Source organism: Pteronotus mesoamericanus, unplaced genomic scaffold (assembly GCF_021234165.1).
Source record: "Pteronotus mesoamericanus isolate MK-2021 breed Mesoamerican mustached bat unplaced genomic scaffold, CSHL_Meso_final contig_163, whole genome shotgun sequence".
NCBI classification, from domain to species: Eukaryota; Metazoa; Chordata; class Mammalia; order Chiroptera; family Mormoopidae; genus Pteronotus; species Pteronotus mesoamericanus.
In genome coordinates this window covers 1-15,372 of record NW_026555064.1, presented here as the reverse complement: position 1 = coordinate 15,372, position 15,372 = coordinate 1, and the positions used below count along the sequence as shown (strand labels likewise).

The window sequence follows — 15,372 nt, the reverse complement described above, 5'->3', positions numbered from 1 at the left end:
AGTTTCACAGTCATATTTGCAAATTCTTTTCTTCCTCAGTAATGCAATTCATTTGAACTTCGAAACTTCAAAATCCTTTTAAAGCTAGTACCCACTTGATTAAATATCTCCTCCTCTCTATTAAGATTCAGTTACCTCTTGACAGAACTATTTTGCTTCTTTTTCAAAAAAAGGGAAACCCATCAGAAAATGGCCCCATACTTTAAAACAGTAACAATTCAGTATGTTAGAATTATCAATTCTTGATCTGAGTTAGAATCCAAGTATTTGAGAGTAAATCAGCCCTAAAAAGTTTAGCTTTATTCTTCCATACATTTCCTAAGTAGAGAAAAGAGCTGCTTCAATACCCTTTATTGAAACAGATCAATGGAATCTCCCACAATAGACAAGCTAGTAAATACATGTTTTGTAAAAAAAAAAAAAAAAAAAAAAAAAAGCAAATGAAGCACTTACAAAAAATAAAATCATTCCTTTTATTACAAAACTTAATAATTTAACAATATCTCTACTTTTCCTTACAAGAATAAAATAAAAAGTGACAGCTGATGTTGAAAACTGGAAACCAGGTAATCAGACAAAATAAACCACGTTTATTTTAATAGCTCAAAGTGCAAATACAAATCAGTTCACAAAGTTTCGAGATACAACTTTAAGTATAATAAAGACCTGATTTTCACAAATTAGAGGGTAAATGGCAGAAATAAAGCTTCATTTTTTAAAAAATTCAAGAAACATGAAAACTTTTATTAGACTAAAATATTCCATTTCTATCAATTCAGAAATACCTAGATGCCAATAGTACATTGGAACGCAAAGGGACTTCTCAAAAACAGAAAAATCACCCCGAACAGGTCAGCTCCAGACCAGAGTGGAAGTTCATGGTGCTGGCTGGTCCTGAGTTTGCAGCCTCATCCACACTGTATCAGTCGATGTCATTCACCTCATGATATTTTGATGTTTAGGCAAACTCTAAAAACTGTTTAAAGTTCAATACGAGCCCAACATCCACTATTAAAGAGTTTTTGATATGGTCACTGTATATTCAAAAGATTTAAAGACCAACATCAATTTCAGGCCTATGGTGTTACTGGCGGGAAAAGACATAGACCTTCTAATACTTAAAACCTTTTTGTAAAGTTAGCAACATGGTGTTTGAGACTTCCTCACTTATTTCTACACAGACAGAACTTGAATAGAAAGTAGGAAAAGTTCCCACTAGGAAGATAAAGGTCGTTAATTTTTATCACTCAGCAGACAAGACGTATGCTTAATTTCTGCTCCTCAGAAGAAATGTTAGCTGCTAGCTTTAAATCAGGAAGTGTTATATAAATATTTATTCGGTCTTTTTCTCAATCTTCTTCTTCCTTTCAGTATAGGCAATAAATTGAGAGTCTGTTCCAAAAATTCTATCCCACCATGTAAATGTTGAAGCATAGTTTCCAACGAAGTTCATGTGGTGAAAATCATGATGCCGAGAACCCGCGTAGAAAGGGATGAGATTTAAAGGGTTCAGAGGAATATCATAACCACTGAAATAAAAATAACAAAGATTATGAGGAAATAATCAACATTTTCACTGATAGTCATGTCTGTTAACTAATTCAACCATTCCACTTTACCTAAGTCACTTTATTTCTGATCTGCTTACAAAAGACAAAAACTTAACAGAAAATAGTGCATATTATAGAAACCACTTAAGAAATTTAAAAAAAAATCTATGGAAATTATATATTATATTATCAGGGAATGAAAAAGAGGGATTATAGTAATGAATAGATTCTTCATGACTTATTTCTCTTTTGTTTCAGAGGAGGAGCTTTTTCACCATAGCCTTTAATGCCTATAATACCATGTATGTCTTTGAGAAAAAGTTACATGAAACTAGTATCAAGCATTAGGAAGGTCAGACCTGACAATTACTAAGCAAACTTCTTTTATTTTAGTCAATGACAAGTTGGAATTAAATGCACCACAATTAATTAAAGTATGAGTGTGCTTTCTATAGCTGGACGAACACACAATTTTAAAAAGAATACCATTTAGGTATTATTTTGTTTATTTCTAATACATATCTAAAATTTGACAGCCAAATATACACGACTCTAAATCACCCCAATCTCTCCCTCCCTTCAGAAGGCTGAGAGGGAAGGAAAAAGGAAAGAACAGTGAGAGGAAAGAAAGAATGAAAGAGGCAGCACTTACAGTTTATCTATAGAAGAACAGTCTCTGCCTAGAATTAGAAGATTTGTTATGCTACTTCTGTGATTTAAAAATAATTCTTAAAATTAAATATTCTGCTTTCATGAGATGTATAGTAATAAGTCTCAAATCAAAAATGCAATGAGTATATAATTTTAAAATAATGAAAAATTAGGATGTTAGGTATTTTAAAAAGCATTACACATAAATGATTTACCACAAAATATCTTCCAAGCAACAGAAAAGAAGCAGGTGAAATGTGTAAATGTTACCAGTAGTGATTTTATCAGTACTGGGCAATGAGACAATAAATACTCTTATACAGGGAAGACTAACTGATCCAATTTTTTTTTCAAGAGTTAGGCTTAGATTCATTAGGGAAGGATAAAGGAATTGTGAATCCTGAATTATGGTATTTAACCAAATCTTTACAAAAATTACACAAATAGTTTCTTTTGAAGAGTGTTTCAGGAAGACCAAAGCAAGACATGAAACCGAAGAGCCAATTTAACTGTGGGAAATGACTGATTTTACTATGGGGAAATTAAAAACTTCAGTACTAGAAAAGAATCAAGAGTTAAAATTCAAATGACAGACGGATAGAAAATATTTAGAACACATGTAACAAACAAAGCTTACGCAAACCAATAGGTTTTAAGACACATAACCTAACAGAAAAATGGGCAAAGGACATAAAAAGATAATTCAAAGAAGAAAAAATACTATTGATAATAAGTGCACAAACAGCCTCACGGGTCCCTGGGGAAGTGTGCATGGATACAGCACTGAAAACTCTGTGTCCTCTTATTGACAAAGACGAAAAGGACGGTACTACCCAGGTTTGGAAGGATATTGGGGCGGGAAAGCATTCTTACATAGCTCTGCTGGGAATATGAACAGGGACCACTTTGGAGGGCAGTTTTGAAGTACCTATCAAAATTTTATTTCATTTAACCAAAAGAACTCCTTCTCCCTGTTAGAATGACATAGCCACAGACTAAGGGGATATACAAAAAGTCTCTGTTATTTGAACTTCCATCCAATGGTTATGCTCTCTTGTTTTCTCAAAAATAACAATATTAACAAATTTAACTTCTCCTATTCGTCTACTTATATATAATTTTATGAGCATGAAAGTAAAGACATTTGATAACGCCTCATGCCGGGACAGAAACCGTCACTCACCTGTGGACGTCAATAGTTTCTAGCAAACGAATGGTCACCCACGCCCAAAGAAGAACTACATGATCGCATAAAAGAATGATTCCAATGAAAAATCCAGTTCCAAGAATTAGAGTTTCCAGGGGATGTGCATATTCAGCTTCCATTCCAAATGGAGCCTAAAAGAAACAGGTAAGAATTCCTTAATATATTGTGATGCTTAATTTTATGCATCAGCTTGGATAGGTCTAGTGCCCAGCTGCTTGGGAAGTCAATCTGGATGCTGCTGTGAAGGTATTTTTTAGATGTGGCTAACATTTAAATCAGTAGACTCAGAGTACAGGAGATTACCCACTGTAATGCTGCTGGGCTTCACCCAATCAGTTGAAGGCCTTAAAAGCAAAGACTAAGGTTTGCTAAGGGAGGAGTTCTCAAAGGCTGCAACACAGAAATCCTGCCTGAGTCTCCAGCCTGCTGCCCTGTGGGATTCAGACCTAAGATTATTACATCAGTCCACCTCCATTTCCAGCCTACGGTCTCCCTACAGATTTCAGCTTTGCCAACCCCCGCAACCGTATGACCCAATTCCTTAAAATAAATCTGTGTGTGCATGTGTATCCTCTGTTCTTTCTTTTTCTCCGGAGAACCATAATATATATATACTAATTAATTTATGAATACAGTTTGTAAAATTATATTGTTTCTATATGTAAGAATGTAGTCATACATATGTAAAGAATAAAATACTCAATGAAAAAATCTTTTTGTTCCTACCTAACATCAAAAGGTCTAGTAGGGATGTACTTAATATCTCAATGTCTTCGATAGTTTAAGATAAAGGCATTAAGCTGACTTGAACTCTAATTTGGGTTTATGCATCTGAATTTGTTCTGCCAAGAAAGGGGATGCTTGATTTAACATACCATGTAATCGGGATCAAGGCAGAACACAACACAATCAGTTTGACAAATCTACATCAAAAGCAGTTCTGATAAAAAGTCGCTGTTTTCAAGACTCATAAATACAGAGAACAGACTGCTGGCTGCCAGAGGGGAAGGGGGTTGGGGACCGGGTGAAAAAGATGAAGGGATGGGGCGGGACAATCATGGGGAGATGAAGTACAGCAGAGGGAACACAGTCAGTGACACCGTAACTGCGTATGGTGCCAGCTGGGTACTGAAAATAGCAGGGGGAGCACTTTGTCCAGTATGACTGTTTAACCCCTACGCTGTACACCTGAAACTAGTACAAAGTAAGACTGAACGTAAACTGTAATTGGAAAAAAACATTCTTAAATGGCTTTTTGTGGGAGTCAGCAATGTGGTGAAAATGTGAAAACTAAGTTGGTCATTGTTTTAGAAGTCTAAAGATTAGAGGTTTGTTGTTTCGGGGGTCCCATTTTCAAAACCCCAAGACATTATAGCTTCTACTAAACTGCGGGTAATCAACGGTGTCAGGGTAGTGCTCTGGCCACAAAGATGAGAGTCTGAACTATATCATGTGACATTTTTCTTTCAGGTCTCAATTTACCATGAAAATAAAATACTAAAGGAAATCTATAGCACTGGCCAGGTAGCTCAGTTGGTTAGGACATCATCCCAATAAGCCAAGGTTGTAGGTTTGATCCCTGGTCAGGGGACATAGAATCAACCAATCAATGCATAAATAGGTGGAACAACAAATTGATGTCTCTCTCTCTCTCGCAAATGAATAATTTAAAAAAAGAAAAGAAAATCTGTAGAACCAGCTATTTCTGTAGGTGTATGAGAAACATTCTTAGTAATCATGCAGAAGGAAAAAGAAATAAACATCAACAATTTTTTTAAATACTCAGGAGATTAAATATGACATTTTGCCTCTAATAGAAAAAGTATTAAATATAATTCTAACATACCTGAAACTCATGATGAACTTTATGAATATATTTATATATTTTCTTGTGGTGTAAGAGCCTATGTAGGAAGTAGTGCCAGGTATCCTCAATTACCGCACAACCAAAGCATCTTGCCAAAAGCATATACCTTTAAGATGAAAATACTGTCATAAGTATAAAGTGCAATCTAGACTTTTACTTGGGGCCACTGCTTGGGACATTACATAGAACCAAATACCCAGAAGCTTGATCTAACTGTATATATTGATCAATAAATTCTCAAAACTGCTAGATATGAGGCAGCTACATGATCCCATCCCAAAAAAGAGCTGAACAGATTGACCCCTGTATCAATTCTAACTCATTTTTTTTTTTAACTCACAGGTATAAAATCAAAGTTAAGAAACAAAATTCAAAACCTCAAGGAAAAGAGTAATATTGATGAAGAACTTGAAATAATATTAATAATAATAATAATAATAAAATCATCACTATTTTTTCAGCAAAAAGAAAACCACAAGTACAATGGACAAAAGTATTCTATATACAAATAAACACATATACAGAAACTCTTTTATATGTTGAATATATGTTATACAGAAAAAGTACATATTTATATATTGGTATATTTGTATTTAGTCATGTCAGAAACATACACTCAAATACAAATATTATTGGAACACAAATACCTGCGCTCAGATAATGTATGTGTCTATATGGACACAATTTTTATAAATCTCACAAACTATTCTCATTGTTTTCATTAATTTTAAACAAAAAATATAATTTTTTTTTGTTAGTACAAGCACCTTCCAATAAAGTATTACACTAAACTAAGGAAAGATCTAAAAATGGGAATGTTTTAAGTTTCTACCATGGTTTTACTTTTCTACATTGTATTTACTTACAAAGTTTAGAACAAAGAAACATTAACAAATAAAAAAGATAAGCATTAAGGATATTTTAATTGGATAGCAAACCATGACTGACTATAAAAATCAAATCTTCATTAAAGATTTATTTGTCTCTACATACCATCTTGGCATACTTTCCCAACCATAAGGAATATTGAAATACTCTGTAAAATAGTAAGTTCCACAAATCAAAGGAAGCTGGATACAAAAATGATTAAAGAGAAGTACTTTAAAGCATTTCCATTGGTTTTCCCATGTTTCTGGTTTATCCTACAGAGAAAAAACACAAATATTTAGTATTAGTCTCTGTTATCAGTAGCCTGACATCCAGAAGTAAATTCCTAAAGTTTTCTCTAATGTTTAATGAGACCTTAATTCTGTTATTTAAGTAATTGTTTTGTGAATTCTATATTACAGTTACTATGTTACAGTAAATAAAGCCCAGGAATCGCAACATTCTCCCTTCTAAATTCCTGACAACTACCAACACTAATTTATGTGAAGAAATTGTTAATAGACAAACCCAGGCTTAACAAATATAAGACTCAAACCAAAGAAGCAGCACAGAATGAGTACCTCCCTGGTCTTTGCTGCTCACAGATCATTCGCTTCTTTTATCCGGAAGGTCAGAGAAGAAATGTGTTATGGCGAAGATTACGATTGTGTCTCCCAGCTATTGAAGCAGTTCTGTCAGCAGCACTGAAAGCCTTTACTACATAGGTATATTGATGCTTCCAGACATTTGGCAGTATGCACTCCTAGAAATTAGTACACTTTTGTTCATATACAATAGCAGAATTATAAACTCTCTGAGCTGGAAGAACTTCAGAGATGTGGCCAGTGGTTCCCAAAGAATGGAGAGCTACTGCCCACAGGTGAAGTTCAAAGATTAATAGCAAAATGAGTGAAGTGAGATCAATGTAGTAAAATGTTTATTTAAATCTCATTGGGACTCCAGCTTGCTTAGCAGGTCAAGTTAGAAAAAACAAACTAAATTTATTCAATTGAAAGGACTACACTTACAAAAGAAAAAGTAATTTTGGCTTTATAAAAAGATGATGACAGTAAATAATTACTGCTTTGTTTTAAATGTCCCTATATAAAAATTCTGAAATCTGCCAATGAAGTTTTTTTCAACTGAACTACAATTCTCTCAAGTATGGGAACTACTGTTCAGCAGAAGCCAAGGAGGCCCACCACCTTGCCCAAGACCACACAGGCAGTTATTAGCAGAACTGGGACTAACTGGAATCTAGGTTTCCAGTTCTGCTCTTGAAAATTTTTGAGTTACTTTTCCTATGGAAAAAAAAGAGGGGGGCATTAAACTGAGAATCAATCCAGAGAGCTGGGTGGTCTCTAATCTCAGGACCACCACTAACCAGTTAACTAGCTCTGCGACACAAGTCAGTTATCTCAACAATAAAATGAGGAAATCAGATAATTTATAAATGTCTTTCTATTTCTTTTCTGAGCATTATCACCCTACTCCTCCAAATCTCCAGTCTGTGACTGTGGACAAAAGGAATGAAGATTCTGGCTTGGGCTGGCAATGGCACTGTTTCCGGTAGGAACTGTTTGATAGACTTTTAATATCCTGGCTACCTATCCTGATACCTATGTAGTGCAGAAATTACCACAAAAATTCATCAACTATAAGAAAATCACATGCTATACTGTTTAAAGTATATACAAATTAGTTTAAAAGATAGTTAACAACAAAAAACTCATACCTAGTGGATTATCAGTTTACCATATTTTATTGATAACTGCATACTAATAGGAAGGAATATCATTATTCGGCCATGGACCTCAAAAAGAATAGTGTGTGTGTGTGTGTGTGTGTGTGTGTCTCCTCAAAGAAAATTCCCAGAATCATTATCAGTTTACCATATTTTGTGTGTGTGTGTGTGTGTGTGTGTATGTCTCCTCAAAGAAAATTCCCAGAATCATTATCAGTTTACCATATTTTGTGTGTGTGTGTGTGTGTGTCTCCTCAAAGAAAATTCCCAGAATCATTATCAGTTTACCATATTTTGTGTGTGTGTGTGTGTGTCTCCTCAAAGAAAATTCCCAGAATCATTATCAGTTTACCATATTTTATTGATAACTGCATCCTAATATGAAGGAATATCATTATTCGGCCATGGACCTCAAAAATAGTGTGTGTGTGTGTGTGTGTGTGTGTGTCTCTCTCTCTCTCTCTCTCTCTCTCTCTCTCTCTGTCCTCAAACAAAATTCCCAGAATCATTATTCGGCCATGGACCTCAAAAAGAATAGAGAGAGAGAGAGAGAGAGAGAGAGAGAGAGTCTCCTCAAAGAAAATTCCCAGAATTATTAAAATGTGTGACTTTGTAAAAAGAAATAGATCCTACAAGATCTACTTTACTACTTATTCCTGTAAATTTTCTCATTAGCATGTATGTGCATTAATTGTCACACTGTCTATTCTCTTTGAAGTAGGTGGCAATGCCTTAACCGTATGCGTGTTGTTAGGCCCAAGGGCCTCTTCCATCCTTGTCAAGGGGAGTGCTAACCTTCTCTCCTTTCATACAACACCTGTCTATTCTCTTTGAAAACAGAAAGTCTTAATTGCTATTTCATCACCAACAGCAACTTCTTTCTGTGCTCGCAATGTTTCAGGGTTTCAGGGTTATCCGCCTTCAAAATTCATTAACCTATAATTAACTTGCAATGATTTTTAATCCCCCTATATTGTGAAAACTTGTACTGATTTAGCATCGCAATTTACTTTAGTATCAAAAAAGCTCAAAGCAAAACCTGTAATGGTTCTGAAATTCAAAGAAAGACATGCTGAGGACAGACCTGAAGCCACACTACCCATCCTTTTAATGTCTGTTTACAAATAACTACCAGCAACCAAACACATGATTGCTTGTCCTTTTCCTACACTCCATTTTCAAGCCAGTCATAAAACATTGACTGAAAAAGGTCCTCCTTTCTTTGGAAAGGTTAACACCTCTGACCAATGATTCAACTATGGAGAGCAGAGGACAATGACACTGTGGCCTGGCCAGCCACACAATGAAGCAGCCACATAAGCAAATCAATGGGCCGCCGGATTCACCCCCACACTGCCTTTCAAGGCAGGCCCTTGCATAAAAAACATTTTGGAACTTCTGTGTCCTGTCCTCAATTCTGCGTCCTCAAAGAGGGTTACAGGATACTCTCTTTTGGGCCACATCCCTTCCTATTCCCATCCCTCTTGGCCTTTGTTCTTCCCTCCTCTGGCTTGGAGTCCACAGGCACCTGGCCCCCTGCGCTATCCCTGGAGAATATCACTATCTGGACTGGCTTAAAGCGACACTCCCTGGAAGAGGCAACGATGCTGAGAGACAGAGAGAATGCATGCACTGCCACCCGCCGTAGACTTAGTGAGTGCAAATTAGTCTCCGTAGATGAACACTCTCAAGATGTCTACTTTCTACCAAGGCTGTGTGTGCCCTTCAGCTCAGTTTGGCATGACTTTTTAGAAAGGTAAGCAGTAAGCATTAGAAACTATCATGGGTTCACCAAGTGCTGATAAAAGTTAGTCTAGATTTTTCCTGGCAACTCTCAAGCTCACTAGTGGATGTCACATCTACTTGAAGCGCAACTTAACAGATTATTCTTGAAACAGTATCAATAATGATCTAACGCTGCACTGTCCAGTGCAGTAGCAATTAGCATCAAGTGACTACTGAGCACTTTAAATATGGCTGAAGCAAGTTGGGCTAAAGTTAGTGTGGAATACACGCTGGATTTCAAGACTAGTGATGAGAATTAGAACATACCTCGTTAAGTATGTTTTTAATTCTGATTACTTGTTGAAATGATAATCGTTTAGATTGCTGTATTAAATGAAATGTATTTTAAAATTGATTTTCCTATTTCTTTTTACCTTTTTTACATATTCTACTAGAAAATTTAAAATGACATATGTGGCTGAATTATATCTCTGTTGATAGCCTTGATCTAGGGTCTCGCAAAACAAAGTCACAATTACTTTAAAAATATGCAACACTAATGATAACATTCCATTGTGAGTCCATCATACTCACCTTTTGAATTTTGTACTTTTTCATGTAAGGTATAAATTGAAACAAAAACCCAGGTAAACAGAACAAGAAATAAAGGGCCTCATGAACTATCAGGGATCCCCATGTTGCAATCTGGAACTTTGTATAATTGTCCAACATAAAGTTCCAAGCATTTTTAATTGGTTCTTGCAGAGGATTCTCAGGTAAAAGTGAATCTACATACTCCACAGCCAAGGACGCTGAACTAAAGATGCTGACACTTTCATTTGCCGCCATTTTTCAAATCTCTGCACACGGCCTTATAATTCTGTAAACATAAATACATACATACATACATAAGAATGCAAGCGAAACAATGAAATTCCAAGAAAGGAGTTTTAAAAGTGTATCTTTGATCATTTAAAAAATAACAATTACTAAAGCAGCACCAATTTCTCAGGTCCTAAACATGCAGTTAAAAAAACCAAGAGTCTTCTGGCTGTCATCACCACCTCCATTTGTAGATACTGATCAAAAGGTACATGTTATATACTCCAGTTTCTCTTCAGATTGCAGGAATCTTTTCACCTTTTACTAAATATATATAATAAACTATTTTTACAATTTAAAAAAATATGAAAGCCACAGGATAACCCCCAAGAGCAGGATCAAAAAGATCCAACAGTGGATTAAGAATTTCAAGCTATCCTTAAAGAGACTTTTTAGTATGGTCTCCATAGAAAAACTTGTAATGTCAATGAGCAATATTGGAGTTTAAGTGTCACTTAAGCCCTAGCGGGTGTGGCTCGGTTGAGTGTCAGCCTGCAAAGCCAGTTCCATTACCAGCTGGGGCATGGAACATGCCTGGGTTGTGGACTTGTCATATGAAAGACAGCTGATCAATGTTCCTCTCACACATCCATGTTTCTCTCCCACTCTTCCTCCCTTCCCCTCTCTCTAAGAATAAATACAATCTTTTTTAAAAAGTCACTAAACACCAAAAGAACCTATAAAGAAAATGCCTGGCAAATATGACTGCATAAAAATTAAATACTTCTGATTGGGAAAGAAAAAGATAATAAAGTCAAAAGATCACACCTACGACAAAGAGCTACAAAGCGTGCTTCAGGAAAAGCCTAAAAACCCAACAGTAAAATGACAAAGGCCATTCACACTTGGTTCTCAGAAAAATAAACACAAATGCTCACTAAACAAATAAGCAGTTTAATTTGACTCAAATAAGTTAATGAATCTAAAACAAAAATCTTTGCATTTCATAGTGCTCAGCACCCAGTATTGGTAAGGGTAATAACTTGGGGAAACAGGCATCATTACATTGTTGATGGGGTAGAAAGTATGTGGGGGGGCTGAGGTGGCAGGTGAGGGTGGGGTTTAGTATGTCTTTGAGGAAAAAAAAAGTCAGTTATCTTTCACGATTCAAAATGACTACACCATTTGACCCAGCAATTTTCTCACTCAAATGTACAAAGATAGGTATGCTAAAATGGAAAAGAAACATTGATTATAAAAGCAAAAACAAAGAGAAAAGAAACAAAATAAAAATAGATCCAGCAAAAAAAGTTATTAAATTCTAAGTCTTTCCATAGACAATTATACAGCCACTTAAGAAAGATCTGTATGCTCTACACAAAAAGATGGCTAAGATTCAGTGTTAAGTGAAACAGCAAGTTACACAACATGTATAGCAAGAGCCCACTTTTGTTTTTGTAAGGTATGTATTTTTCTATGCACCTTGATGCACATATATGTACATATAAACACACACGTGCGCGTGCGCACACACACACTGAAAGTGTATGGGAGGAAACACAGAACAATTTAGAGTGGTGACCTTTAGGAAAAGGGATCAAGACGTAATGGGTTACACAGCGCAGGGTTGTTAGGAAGGAGAGGAAAAAATTTTACCGATTGTATGCCTACTTACAATTTTCTTTTCATGAGCATGTTTTACTTATATAATAAATAAGCTTAATAGGTTATCAAGTCAAAAAATAGAGAAACTTAGAAAGAATATAACTCTCCTAAAAATGTTCACTGCTGTTCCTAACCTAAGAATTATGATGGATGGACCACTCTAAAAATATCTGAAGCCTCAGGCTCAATCTTAATAGTGTTTAAAATTCTCCCTCCACCCCAATTTACCTCTTACCCCATTCTTCATAGAGGATACTGGGAAGCTGAGCCAACTTCCTTAGGTCTCTGAATTTACTTTGCATCCTCCTTCTTCTTTTATCTAATTCTCAAGTGACTTTGACTTAGCCCGGGGAGACTATCACATTGTGTCCTGTGCCATCCCAACCTCAAAACTTCTCTCAGCTCACTTACCCTCTCCTCTAAGACGGACCAGGCTTGTGTTTGTATCTTAGCTCATCAACAACTTGTCCATCACTCCCTTTACCTTCCTCATCATTTCTCTTTCTCTCTTCACTGAAGTCTATCTCCACTTAAGTTTAAAAACATAGTCTAGCCTCCCTTTCTTGAGGAAAGCTTTCCTATCTCTGTCACCTCTCCCTCAAGCCACTGTACCATTTTTCTTTCTTTGAGCCAACCAACTTCTTTTTCAGAGACCAATATAAAGCCTCTGACCGCTGACTCACACACAGCTCACTAGACTGCGTGAGATCTAGCTTGCTCCCCATTCACACCGAGATATCTTCAAAGATCTTCTAAATTGCAAAATAAGTCATTCCAATCCTTACTTTTCATGAGATGATTAACAAATCTGACACTGTTGAAGCAACACCACTTATTAGCTGTGTGACTTTGAGCAAGTTATGTAACTTCTCCGAGCAATGGTAACTAGACAGTGGAGATCTTTTCCCAATGTCGAATCATCACAAGGTATACTTTAAATATCTTCTAAGTTTATCTGTCAATTATACCTCAATAAAGCTGAAAAGAAGAAAAACAAAAACACAATAGTTCTTCCAATGAGTCCAAGAAAGAATGCATATGAAGCACTTAGCACAGGACCTGACACACAGTAATTCTAAGCTAACAATGACTGAGCATGTTCTGTGTGCCAGGAAGTGTATCCTAAGTGTGCCACATGCTCTCTATATTTTATAGGCTCTAATCCTTACCACACACTTTCATGAGGTAGGTACCTTTATTGTCCCCATTTTCTAAATGGAAAATCCAGGTTTAGAAAGATCATGCAACTTTCCCAAAGTAGAAAAATGCTAAGTGGGGAACCCTATGCTATCATCCATTACGCTCTACTTAATCATAAATAATCATGCACACAATAAATATTACAGGAAGAGAAGGATAATTCCTACAGATTACCCAAGGCTCCTAAAAGCCAGGCTGTCTTCCTTTTCACATTTTCTAGCAACTACAATCAGCTTCCTATTCTCGTCACTGCAGTGAACTTACTTTTTAAAATCACTAAGGATCACCTAGCTGCCAAATCCACTAAACATGTTTTCGAGTTTATTTTACTTAACGAGCCTGCAAGATTTGATACTTCTCTCATTGAAATAACTTTCCTTCCTTCCCTCTTGGAATTTGCAGGTGCTCAGTGACTTAACTGGTGCTGCGGGCTGCAGCCACTGTGCTAGCTCCTGCCTGCACCCCTGACTTTACAAAACAGAAACTCTAGTGAGGGATACAAAGAAGTAACCAGCCTATCATAAAAGGATGTGATAAGTACAGTAAAAGGGCTGGAAACAGAGTGTTTTGAGAACAAAGAGGACCTGAAACAGTTCCTAGAGAAAGATATGCCCTAAACTGGCCCTGGAGCAGGAAGGGAGGGGACCAGGTTAAAAGAGAAAAAGAGTGAGGCAGGGGACACAGAGGGTGTTTTCAGTAGAGGGAGCCTCTGTGCCAAAGACTCAGCCAGGACATGGGAAAGGATACAGCACTTTCCCATTTAGTTTGTCTGTGGTGTAGCTTTTGAGAAAGGGAGACTTGACAACTGACGCTGTAGTTTTCCAATGACGCTTTCCTTACTTCCTTCTAGTAGTGATCTGGTAATCCCAGGTTACCTTGGGTGTTCTTAAATATTTCCTTTTTACAGATCTGCTAATATCCACAGCCTCTCTTTCCAGCCTTCTCCTCTAAATTCCATGTTCTAATCCTCCAAATGTACGGGCTAGCTCCAAGTTAAGACACTTCAGAGGCACATAAAACTCAACATGTCCAAAAGTTCAGCAACTGCTCCTAACGATCCGGCCCATGTACCTCCACCTCCTTTGATACCTAGTTTTGTGAACTGCACTTTCACATACTTAGTCACCTCTGACAGAATGTTCTAAGTCTCTTCTGCCTCTGCTAACTAAAGTCTTTAAAACTCTCACTCAGTATACAGATACCTGCTTTAACTAACATTCAAGTGTTTACTCTCCGTACACAACGGAGGAAAATGGGCAAATTGCCGCCAACTCAACAGAAGCTAGAAAATAAAGAGGAGGGGGAAGGAGATACAGTGAATTTGTTTTTGCTTTCCTCCTCCCTGGACAACCGGATGGACTGGAAACCTGCTCTGCAGCAGGCTGACTAGGTCCTCAGAAAAAAAAGAAATTTAATTACTTGTGGGTTCTTTGAGAAACCTTGAGTACTGTCTGCCAACGTCGGACCCTCTCCCTTAGTTAAGACCAGAATGCCCCAGTTCCCTCATTTGGTCTTGCCCTGCCTCGAAGTTGCCCTTTTAAACCCAACTTCTAGGGCCCAACGGCAGGATCTATCTAAACAACAGAGTTAACCTTCTTAAAATACTTAAAGTTTAAGAAAGTTCCCAACCCCACCAACCCCCATCGCACAGACAAGACACATCCAATCTCCGCCTGTGATGCTTCTATTTTGTAGAACTTTCCTCAATCACTCCGTCAACTTGTGCTGTAACTCTCATCTAATACGTCCAGTCTCGGGATGACTGTAGACTTTCACAGAGCAAGTGACAAGCCCCAGCCCAGTACCATCGTTTAAGGATTTCACACCATTTTTCCTCCTGCCCCTCGCCGCCCTCACATTGGGTAAGGATGCCCCTACCCGGCCCTGAGCGTGCATTCGTTCCCGACCCCCCGTCAATCCCGCGGTGCACAGGCCCGGAGACCGCACGCCCCCGCTTCCTCACTTAAGATCTTCTCTTCCGATCCCTTACCTGGACGCTCGCGCGGAGACCACCACCTTCACCACCCAAATTCGGTCTGGTGCCGGACCAGGAATTCGCTTCTTCTGGCTGAGG

General features: G+C 37.2%; 1 protein-coding gene and 1 pseudogene across 1 annotated transcript; both read right to left on the bottom strand.

The window, feature by feature from the left end:
- Positions 1-479: 479 nt before the first annotated feature.
- MSMO1 (methylsterol monooxygenase 1) lies at positions 480-15,369 on the bottom strand. The gene is made up of 6 exons (XM_054595761.1): positions 15,289-15,369; positions 10,206-10,491; positions 6,269-6,417; positions 5,255-5,381; positions 3,385-3,539; positions 480-1,529 (listed from the first exon to the last, which is right to left on the bottom strand). Exons 2-6 carry the CDS (start codon positions 10,458-10,460, stop codon positions 1,334-1,336), a joined length of 882 nt encoding a protein of 293 aa, XP_054451736.1. The 5' UTR covers positions 10,461-10,491; positions 15,289-15,369; the 3' UTR covers positions 480-1,333.
- Positions 8,600-8,703, bottom strand: LOC129062850 (uncharacterized; annotated as a pseudogene).
- Positions 15,370-15,372: the final 3 nt, after the last annotated feature.

Excerpts from the sequence above, each read along its gene's own strand:
- MSMO1 (XM_054595761.1), bottom strand. The coding sequence starts at position 10,460 with ATGGCGGCAAATGAAAGTGTCAGCATCTTTAGTTCAGCGTCCTTGGCT. Across the intron at positions 5,382-6,268 it reads TGGGAAAGTATGCCAAGATG|GTATATGCTTTTGGCAAGAT; the intron begins GTATGTAGAGAC and ends TTCATCTTAAAG. Across the intron at positions 3,540-5,254 it reads AAGTTCATCATGAGTTTCAG|GCTCCATTTGGAATGGAAGC; the intron begins GTATGTTAGAAT and ends TGTTTCTTTTAG.